The sequence below is a fragment of the Nicotiana tabacum genome, chromosome 11, assembly GCF_000715075.1.
Source record: "Nicotiana tabacum cultivar K326 chromosome 11, ASM71507v2, whole genome shotgun sequence".
NCBI classification, from domain to species: Eukaryota; Viridiplantae; Streptophyta; class Magnoliopsida; order Solanales; family Solanaceae; genus Nicotiana; species Nicotiana tabacum.
The window spans coordinates 82,949,288-82,961,006 of NC_134090.1; the positions used below are offsets into that span (position 1 = coordinate 82,949,288).

General features: G+C 38.5%; 1 protein-coding gene across 1 annotated transcript; it reads left to right on the forward strand.

Moving 5' to 3' along the window:
* The first annotated feature begins 503 nt into the window (after positions 1 to 503).
* LOC107804907 (protein SRC2 homolog) lies at positions 504 to 1,628 on the forward strand. The gene has a single exon (XM_016628860.2). It carries the CDS (start codon positions 630 to 632, stop codon positions 1,425 to 1,427), a length of 798 nt encoding a protein of 265 aa, XP_016484346.1. The 5' UTR covers positions 504 to 629; the 3' UTR covers positions 1,428 to 1,628.
* Positions 1,629 to 11,719: the final 10,091 nt, after the last annotated feature.

Consider the following 11,719-nt stretch of genomic DNA (forward strand, 5'->3'; position numbering starts at 1 on the left):
ACAATCTTCAATGAACCCTTTACACTCCTCAAAGAAGACTTTAAATTCTTCAATGCATCTATTTCGTTTACTCAAAATTCTATTCATGAACTCTACATTCAACCGGTGAGAATATCTGGTTTGGATATGGTTTTTCAGTAAAATTTTTTCCTAATTTTCTATTACAGTTTTTTTTTCCAGCAAATTTTTTTCCTAATCTTCTCTTCTCCATTCCAAAAGCATTCGAGAGGTTACTATATGTATGTATTAATTAATTATTTTACCAAAAATATATTGATCACTATAATTCCTTTTTTTAAATCTCCATGTAATAATTATTCTCATGCAAGCTATTTAGCTTCTCAGTGAAGTATTTATAAATTAAAAAAATTTCCTTCGCCGATTACAATTTGAATAATTCATATAGAAAAAATAATGTGAAGCATTTAGACCAAAGGACACAAATGGAACTTAGGACAAACAAATTCCATTGGTTGCTGTATTTCATAAACGTCAATTATATGATGGATTACGTGCTATAAATACTTAACTCCAGAATCAACTTTTACCCACACCTGCTAGCTAACTATTGTTTCTCAACGTACATACATATAGCTCCTAGAGTCTAGAGTACTATTTCCCTTGTGAAAATGGGATCACGATACGAAGTTGAAGTACAGATAACTTCAGCCAACGATTTGAAGAACGTCACCTGGCGTTATGGTCCCCTGAAGCCGTACGCAGTTGTTTGGGTTGATCCCAACGCTAAATGCTCTACTAAAGTCGACGATGACGGCGATACATCTCCTTACTGGAATGAAAAACTCGTCGTCCCGTTGAATTCTTCGATCGACGATTCCACCTTGTACGTCGACATCGTTCATGCGAACGCTGTCGAGGACACTAAGCCTCTCATCGGATCTGCTAAGCTTCCTCTTAGCAAAGTCATCGATGATGTTGGCATAGGTGGTGAGCTGGAGTGTACGCTCCAGCTCAAACGCCCTTCTGGTCGGCCTCAGGGAAAGGTACAAGTGGAGGTTAGCGTACGAGAGCCACGCTATCGTGCACCGGATGCGTATTATGCACCTCCGTACGGTGTCCCGCCCCCGTCGCAACCTTACGGCAGGGACTATGGTGCTCCGTACACTGCACCTCCGTCTGGTTATCCTTACAGCGCCACAACTCCTCCTTACGGGCAGCCGGTATATGGGGAGGGAAGCTACGGGCAGCCATCTGGCGGGTACGGTTACGAAGAGGAGAAAAAGAAGAGCAAGTTTGGGGGGATGGGGACAGGATTGGCTGTGGGTGCAGTAGCAGGGGTATTGGGTGGAGTGGCGTTGGTGGAAGGCGTCGACCTCTTGGAGGACAAAATCGCCGATGACGTGGCGGAGAAGGTGGAGGATGATCTCGCCGACGACGATGGTGACTACGGTGGAGATGACTTTTAGGAAATGTTCTGAACTCTTTTGGCTATTTTTCAATTTGCTAATATTACAAGAGTATTTTTGACTCTATAATAGTACATTCTGATAATGAGGGAAAAAGCAACAAAGGAGAAGGGAATTCCATAGTTTAACCACACACGATTTATTCAAAGGAGGGATTTTGGTTAACTATTCGATTAACCAAAGGTTAACAATTTATTCAAACACACGATGTTTTGAAACAAAATGGTTATCTACCTAAAAGTATTTGGTCGTATAGGTGGTGAATTCCATAGTTTAGTATCTACTCGCACAGAAGACAATATATATGCATAAAATCAATGGTATACTCAAAATTATTAAGTCACATATGCTTATTTACCTTTATTTAATCTAGAGTAAGTACATTATATGTACTTTTATGTAGATTTATCATTTAATCATAATTAATTGCTGTGCTATATCAATTACAATTAGTATCACTTAACTTCATAAATTATCATGATTTTTCATTGAGTTCATATAAATTTGTTAGCTTTCTTGTATGGGACAAGCATGATCACAGAGGTGTCCACGAGTACCTCAGATGAGATAAAGAAAGCTATTCGACGAGAATCACGTCCTAGAACCAAAACCAATTTCGCTCTCTAGCTTTGGTTCTAAGGAGAAGATATTGACGAGAGAAATTCAAAAATAGCCAGATTTACAAGTGGTCATTCAAAAATAATCACAGTTTAAAAAATAATCGAAATTTAATTACTTTTCATGTAAAAATAAATTTGAACGAAAGCACTGTTCAAAATCCGAAAAATATATAATTCCATATACTGGAGTTCCTGCATAAATATACTGGAACTCCAGCATATTATGCTGGAAGTCCAGTTCCAGCATAATATGCTGGAAGTTCATACACAGACGCTCCAATCTCCAGTATATTATGCTGGAACTTTCCGCGTGTTGGAGTTCCAGCATAATATGCTGGAAGTATATACACAGGTGCACGGATCTCCAATATATTATGTTGGAATTTTTTGTGTTGTAGCAAAATAGTGGTATGCTGGAACTTTCCGCGTGTTGGAGTTCCAGCATAATATGCTGGAAGTTTATACACAGGTGCACGGATCTCCAATATATTATGTTGGAATTTTCTGTGTTGTAGCAAAATAGTGGTTATTTTTCAATGACTTTAAAAATGCTGGCTATTTTTCAATGATTAATTCGAAAACTGGCTAGCCCGTGCTATATATTGATTGGGCGGAGAATTTGATATGTTAAAGTTGGAATATGCTCTTGAAAGGAAGTAGTTTTAAATCTAATTTTTCAAATGTTACTTTGTAAAAATAAAGCTTTTCAAAGTTTTATACTATACACATCTTAAAAATATATCCATAACATAATTTTATAAATCATTTTTATTATTTAACTTATGAGATTATCCTTTGACTATAACTTCGCACTTTAATATGATATTGAAGAAAAGTGTTATTTTGAAATGAAACCTGTATTTTAGGGTTAAAGTTCGCTTAATAAGCTCCAAATTTAGGTTAACTAGCATTACTTCTTTCATAACTTGGACAAACTAAGTACTTGTCAAAATTTCATGGATCCTCAAATGATGTAGTTTTCAGACTAAAATTACTAGTAAAATATAGTTTCCGCAACATAGCAATTCAGATTACAGTTTTTGAAGAAATACTATAAGTAAAAATAGTTAATAATTCTCTTTCCTCTATGGGTGTTTAACGGGTGGGTCGGGCCGGGTCGGGTTGGGAAAAAAGGTGACGATCGGTTTCCAATTCGGGTTGGTTACGGGTTATTCAAAACCGGGCTTAACGGGTCCGGGTCCATCCGAGTAAAAAAATGAACCGAAAGAGTTACGGGTCTAAGGGGCCGGCCGAGCCGGGTTAGTGTTATTTTTTTTTTGTATTTTGTATAACTATCGTAATTTATATTAATATAAAGTAAAAATATAAAACAAAAAAATAATCTTATAAAAATGTCACGACCCAAGTTTTCCCTCCGTGAACTGTCGTGACGGTACCTAGTCTCTATGCCTAGGTAAGCCTAATAAATTGCGGAAAAAGGAAACAAAATATGAAACTAGCAAAAACTGCGGAATAAAACATAATAAAAGCGTTTAAGATGCCGCTCGGTATATACAACTCTCCAAACCAAATCAACTCCCAAAACCTAGAATCTCATGAAATCACAAGCTATAATACTACATAGTGTTCCAACTCCAGAATGTCTAATCAAAAGAAAATACAGGAAGTCTAAAGCTGTATGGGAGAATAGAGAGGGATTTCTAGGTCTGCGGACGCGGCAGATATACCTTGAAGTCTCTTATGTCGCCCGCCTCACTGATAGAACAGTTGAGCAGAAGAACCTGGATCTGCACACGAAAAATATGTGCAGGAAAAGGCATGAGTACACCATAGCGATACCCAGTAAGTGTCAAGCCAAACCTCGGTAGAGTAGTGTTGGGTTTGCCTATGTTTCCTCTCTCTCTCTCTCTCTCTCTCTATATATATATATATATATATATATATATATATATATAAAAGATAAGGTAAAACAGTATGAAGTGCGACAGTATAATTAAAAATACTAACAGTCGATAAAGAGTAAAATCACAGACAGAATATACTCAGTATACAGAGATAGCAACAGAGGATCTCCCAAGATATCGTCCCGTAGTCCTAAACGTAAATGTACAGAGGATCTCCCAAGATATCGTCCTGTAGTCTGAATCATAAATATGTAGGGGAAACTCCCGGAATACCAGTCCGTAGCCCCAAAGTAAATATCCAGTACAGGGGAATCTCTCGGGTGTCGTCCCGTAGTCCCAAATGTAAAAGTGCAGGGGATCTTCGGGAATACCGATCCGTAGTCCCAAAATAAACATGCAGGATGATCTCCTGGGAAAAATCGTCCCGTAGTCCTGAAGTAAACACACAACAGTCTCCAGAAAGAATTTACACTTCTATTCGAGAATAAACAGGAATTTTACTCTAAATATGCTGCACAAAAATACAAGTAAGCAGCTAAAGCAAGTAAGACAATTAATTCACATAAGCATGCTTTTCTTAAACTAAACAAGAGGCTTCAAGTACAAGTATTGCTCAATTACAAGAAGACATAGATATTTACTTAATGAAAACGGGGTTTTTCAATAATTAGCACGTGTACGCACTCGTCACCTCACGTACACGGCACTCATATAACAACAGTACCAAAATCCTAAGGGGAGTTCCCCCACATAAGGTTAGGCAAGCCACTTACCTCGAACCAGCTCAAAATAAATCCGCAACCACACTCTTGCCATGAGTATCCAACTCTGAGTGTCCCAAATCTATTCAAATAAACTTCATAATGTAAATATAACTGCAAACAAAATAGAATTTAGCTAAAGGAATCGAAGCTAAGGTAAGAAAATAGAAAAACGCCCAAAAATCCTCCTCGGGCCCACGTCTAAGAATCGGGTAAAAATCATAAATTATGAACACACATTCACTCACGAGTCTAACCATACCAAAATTACTCAAATCCGATACCAAAACCTCGATAAAAATCGCAAAATTAGGCCTAAGAACTTTTCTCAACTTTTTCCCAATTTTTCATTCAAATCCCGAAATTAAATGATAAAACTAATAATAGATTAATGTATTAGAACCAAATTAGAGTTAGGATTCATTACCCAATCTACCTTCTTCAAAATCTCTCCAAAAATCGCCCTCTACCGAGCTCCAATTCGATTTTCCAACTTATGAACTCAAATCCTCAATTTCCTCTTTTTCTGCCCAGCGATTTCCACATCTGCGAGGGGTTAACCGCACTTGCGGTCCAGCTCCTGCGGCTCCTACTCCACACCTGTAGATTTTCATTAAACGGCCAAAAATCGCACCTGCGACCCTATACTCGCAGATGTGGTCCGCTTCTGCGGTCCTTGAGCCGCATCTGCGACTAGCTTCACTTGTGCCTCAGATCGTACTTGCGGTTCCCAAACCGCTTTTGTGGTGCCGCACCTGCGGTCCCACACACGCAGGTGCGGTTATGACAGGTTCAGCCACCTCAGATTTTGCCTAAGTCCAAATTCAAATCAGTTAAGCATCAGAAACTCACCCGAGGTCCTTGGGACCTCAACTAAATATGCTAACCAATCCTAAAACATCATGCGAACTTAGTCCAACCCTCGAATCATATCAAACAACTCTAAAACCTTGAATTACCCTCCATTCCAAACCTAAATAACTTGAAATTTCAAGAATTCTACAACCGATGTCGAAACCAACCAAACCAAGTCCGATTGACCCCAAATTTTGCACACAAGTCTCATTCAATACTACGGAGCGATTTCAACTTTCAGAATCGGATTTCGACCCCGATATCAAAATCTCACTATCGATCCGAAAACTTCAAAATTTTAACTTTTGGTATTCTAAGCCTAAATAAGCTACGGACCTCTAAAACACAATCCGAATACGCCTCTAAGCCCTAAATCACCCAATGGAGCTAACAGAATCGACGAAATTCTATTTCGATACCATCTTCACACTGTTCCGACTACGATCCAAATTCTATAGCTTCAACTCTCATAGGGGACTAAGTGTCCCAAAACACTCCAAAACTTAAAACGAATCCCCCCGACAACTCACAATAGCAGAAACAAACACGGAGAAAGCATTTAATGGGATCGGGACGTTAATTCTTAAAATGACCAGTCGGGTCATTACATCCTCCCCCTCTTAAAACATTCATTTGTCCTCGAACAAGCATAGAGACATACCTGAAGTAGTGAAAAGATGAGGGTAACAGTTGCGCATATCCTGCTCAGTTTCCTAGGTCGCCTCCTCGACCGGCTGACCTGTTATATCTCGTGTTTTCATAAGTTAAAGTTTCGTCTTCAGTTAACCGTTCGTGGACTCGGGAGTGAGATTATCTTGAGGTTAACTTATTTATGCTATTTAAAACAAGCGATAAATAAGTGTCATGAAGGTCAAAGGGTACACGAATTAAAGAAAATGAGTTTCGTGTAAGGTGGCCGATTTGGGATAAAATACGGGTCGAGTGATAAAATTCGACAATTATGAACTAGTACCATGCAGGGTACCATATAACCACGGTAGTACGATGTATAAAGTATATTAAAAATAAATAAAATTTTAAGTAATTTGAGATAATTCTTAATTATACGGGTAATTGGTTAATTACCGGATAACGGGACATTACTTAGTTAATTAATAAAATAAGTGGATACGATTAACCCATTCTTTCCTTCCAAAAAGGTGGCACAAGGCCACCAATCAAGAAAATGACTCATAGTCATTTATGGGTAGGTGTCTACCTAAGGATAATTGATATATTAACAAGGTAAATTAAGTGCCTTGGTTTCCATTTCATTTGGACCAAAAACAGAACCAAGAAAAATGACCCTGAGAAATCCTAAAGCAAGCTTCCTTTCTTGGTTTAAACATTTCAACGTCAAGGATATTCAATTGCTCAGATACTTCAACGCCAAGAACAGAAGCACAATTGTTCAAGCACTTTAACGAGCAGAAGTTTAATTCCATCCAAATTTTGCGGTTCTAAAGGAGTATGGTACAATCTTCGCCAAGAATAATATACGAAGTTTTACCTATTCCAGGTATGTTAAGGCCATACTTTCTTTCTTTTGGCATGGTCCAAATTATACAGAAGACACGAGCAAACGCACAGTTTCCATAAATTACTCTATTCATAGAAATACTAGGGTGTCTATATTCTTCATTCCCCATGTGAATTATTATTATCTTCTGTTCAGGGGTCTCAGAATAATATGCAGTTGAAAAAGTTTATACTGAAGGAATATTGAGATTATTACATATTTTTCATACATTTCATTCATTTATACATGTACATTGACCCACGACCAGATGACGTTATATACACGTATTTATATGTGTGTATATATATATATATATATATACATGTATGTATGTATGTATGTACGTATGTATGTATGTATGTATGTATGTATGTATGTATGTATGTATGTATGTATGTATGTATGTATGTATGTATGTATGTATGTATGTATGTATGTATGTATATATGTATGTATGTAATATGGAAAAAGGTTACGACGTTATATACCCACCAACACCTGATCAGTTGGTATATGCTGATGATGTTGCCCATATTGGCCGAGATGATATGATGGGATGCCCTAAGTGGCTTGATGATGTTATGCACACCCATACTTATGCATGACACAACATTTATATGCACGTGCATAACATTATAAATGTTTCAGAATTTACAAAGTTATTCAGATCTACAGATGGGCTTCTTTATTCCACGTTTCTTCTATGCCTTTTACGTACTGATTTTCATGCCTTACATACTTAGTACATTTTTTGTACTGATGCCCTATTTCACGGGGCCTGCGTTTCATGCACGCAGGTGTAGGTAGGCAAACTGATGGTCCTTCTTCTTAGGATCCCTGATTAGCGAGAGTTGGCATGCTCTACTTGATCCGGAGCTGCTTTTGATTTTGGTACGACATGTTTGTTTATATATATATGGTTATGATGTGGCTCAGTCCCGTCTTTGTATAGTTATATTTCTATTAGAGGTCTGTAGGCAGTATGTCTAGTTGGGTTTGTGTGGCCTTGTCAGCTTTCAGTTTTGGATGAGTTGTCTATAGCAGCTTTGCTGGCTCGCCCATTGTATTCTGCATGTATACGTACATATGCCTATTTGGTAGGTTTCCTTCATGTATGTTATTTTCATAATTCAGCAGATGTTATTCAGGTTCATATCTTAGATGCCTACTTAGAAGTGTTTGACAGGTAGGATTCAGGCACCCGTCGCGGTCCATTGGTTTGGGTCGTGACAAAAGTGGTATTAGAGTAGTTCTATCCTAGGGTTGTCTATAGAGCGTGTCTAGTAGAGTCCTTTTTATGGGTGTGTTGTGCACCACACTTATAGACATGAGGCTATCAGATATTTAGGATGGTTACTTTTCTTTCTAATCCAGATTATGCGATAGAACTAAGTCATAAGTATCCACTCCTAATCTTTACCTTATTTATATTTTTAGCAATGCCAGTTACTACTAGACAATAGGCGCAAGCCGCTAGCACGGGTCAAAAGGCTACGAAAGTGTTAGGAAGTGATATAAGTTACACTATGGAGTCAGACCCATTAAAGATCATGTGTTCTATTGAGGAGGATCCATCCGAGTCACCTGTTCGAGCTGTTTCAACCACTCCGGCGGCAGATGGGCTAAGAGGAGTTCCGACCTCACCAAGGCCCTTAGTTTCATTATTACAGCCCGTTGATCAGGGTATGAGGGGAGTAGTATATGGATTGGCACAACCGGGTTTCCCTCAGGTTCAAAATTATGTCAGGGTATTTGCGGACACCAACTCTTCTGAGGTTCCAGATAGTCCACAGTCTTGGGAATCCGTCAATTAAGGTTCATCTATATATGTTATAGGATACACAGAGGAAGAGGATAGTAGTTGGGCCAAGAGGAAGAAGGTAACTAATAAGGATATGAAGGTTCCGCTTCGAAGTGTGTCTGATCGAGGCTCTCATATAGGACGAGGCAAGGACCCTCTACTGCAGACTTCCTCTAGATGTCAGCTTTTGGTTGGTGAGTTCCACCTCTTCTTGGAGAACTACCAAGTCATGATTCTAATTGTGTTCGGTTGTTTTATGAGGACGTCGGGAGCCCTGTCCCGACTTGTAAATATTATGGTTATGCCTACTTAGAGGTTTTGCACACAGTATCCTGTATATAGTTTTGGGTATGATATGTATACGGCCTTGCTGAACCCTATGTATATAAACCTTTTTCTAAATAGTTTGCGAGTTAAGTCTTAATATTTTATACATATGGATGTCACCCGTAATTGCCCGTGATAGATTTGATAATAAACAAGGGTAAGGTACGTCAAGTTAGATATGGTAGAATTTGATGTTATAATAGGTATGGATTGGTTGGCTTCTTGTCATGCCAACGTTGATTGTAGATCAAAGATAGTCCGATTTTAATTTCCAGGGGAGCCTGTTTTGGAGTGGAAAGGTAATACGACGTCGCTGAGAGGTAAATTTATTTCTTATCTCAAGGAAAGGAAGATGATCATAAAGGACTATATTTATCACTTGGTTCAGGTTTGGGATATGGAGGTAGAGTTACCAACCATTCAGTCCTTCCCTGTGGTTAATGAGTTTCTCGATTTTTTCCCAACGAACTTTAGGGTCTTGTGCCACAGCGAGAAAATGATTTTCTATACTACCAAATATGCATCCAACATCTATTCCTTACTATAGAATAGCCCCCGCAGAGCTAAAAGAGTTGAAGGAACAACTAAAGAATTTGCTTGAAAAAGGCTTTATTAGACCTAGTACATCACCATGGGGAGCACCTGTGTTAATTATGAGGAAGAAAGACGATTCCTTACAGATATGTATTGATTATAGATAGTGGAATAAGGTGACGATTAAGAATAAGTACCCGCTCCCAAGGATTAACGATTTATTTGATCAGTTGCAAGGTGCCAAGTGTTTTTTAAAGAAGACTTAAGGTCTGGGTACCATCAGGCAAGGGTTAAGGATGAAGATATTTCAAAGACATCATTCAGGACCTAATACGGGCACTTTGAGTTTTGTGTTATGTCATTCGGTTTGACCACATGCACCAGCAGTATTTATGGATTTGACGAATCTTATGTTCAGGCTCTTTTCAGATTTGTTCGTAACTGTATTTATCGATGATATATATATATATATATATATGTGTGTGTGTGTGTGTGTGTGTGTGTGTATATTCTCGTTCAGAGGCTGAGCATGCAGATCACTTGTGTACTGTGATCAGAGTTCTACAAAAAGGAAAGTTGTATGCAAAATTCTCAAAATATGAATTCTGGTTGAACTATGTAGCCTTCCTTGGGCATGTCATTTCGGGTAAAGTCATCCGGGTGGATGAACAAAAGATTGAGGAAGTGAAGACTTGTCCTAGACCCATAACACAGATGGAGGTTTGTAGCTTCTCCGTTGGGTAGGTTATTACAGGAAACCTGAAACGGAATTTTCTTTTCTTTTAGCATCTTCGACCAAAGTGGTATGTGGCGTCTCGCTTGATATTCCGGAATAACATAAGGAAATCTATGATGCAAGCAAGTTGAAGGAAGGTTGAGAATAAGTATAAATAGATATGTGTAGTTCACAAGCTAAAGTATGATAGAGCGACAATGTCTTAGGAAGACAGGAGAAAGGATAAGAAAAGATGAGTGAAAAAGTCATGAGAATGAATAAGTATTTGGGGTTAAGATCATAAGAGAGCTGAAGGTTTCTCTAAATTATAGAAGGCTCAGTATAGCCTGAATGAACTAAAAGGAGTCTAAGACTAGTAGTGCTTAGAACAAATGAAATGTTGCCCTAGTAGTGGAATAAAGGCGTAATTGTGATAAATAAAGGATGAAGTCTGGGCCTTCAAAGAGTGGAATTTTATGAATTGTAAAAAAGAGAGAGACTAGAATACCCATGTAAGTTAACTCAGAAGGGATCTAAGTTTCGATGGATCGATGCTTGCGAACGGAGTTTCCAGGCATTAAAGAACAGATTAACTTAAGCACCGGTTCTAATGCTCGCAAAAGGCACTAATGGTTATGTTATCTATTGTGACGCTTCAGGCGTTGGATTGGGTTGTGTGCTGATGCAGCATGGTAAGGTTGTGGCTTATGCTTCCAGACAACTAAGAAAACACGAGAAGGACTACCCGACCCACGATTTAGAGTTAGCCGCGGTGATTCATGCACTAAAGATGTGGAGGAACTACTTGTATGACATTCATGTTGATATCTATATGGATCATAAGAGCCTCCAGTACATCTTCAAGCTAAAGGAATTGAATCTACATCAAAGGAGATGGTTGGAGCTACTTAAAGACTATGATGTTGATATTTTATACCATCTGGGGAAGGCGAACGTAGTAGCCGACGCCCTCAGCCGTAGATCTATGGGTAGCCTGTCATATTTATATCCAGAAAAGAGGGGAATAGCCCATGAAGTTCATCATCTAGCTAGTCTTGGAGTTTAGTTACTAGACTTAGGTGATATTGGAATTACTATTCAGGGTACGACAACATCCTCTTTAGTAACTGAAGTAAATGAACGCCAGTACGAGGATCCTGTGTTAGTTCATTATAGGGATACCACTCTTCAGAAGGAGAAGACACCATTTGAAATTACAGAAGATGGAGTCCTCAGATATCAATGGCGATTATGTGTGCCTAATGTTACAAGGCTGCGTCGATAGGTTATGAGAG

Coding starts and splice junctions, on each gene's coding strand:
- LOC107804907 (XM_016628860.2), top strand. CDS start 630: ATGGGATCACGATACGAAGTTGAAGTACAGATAACTTCAGCCAACGAT.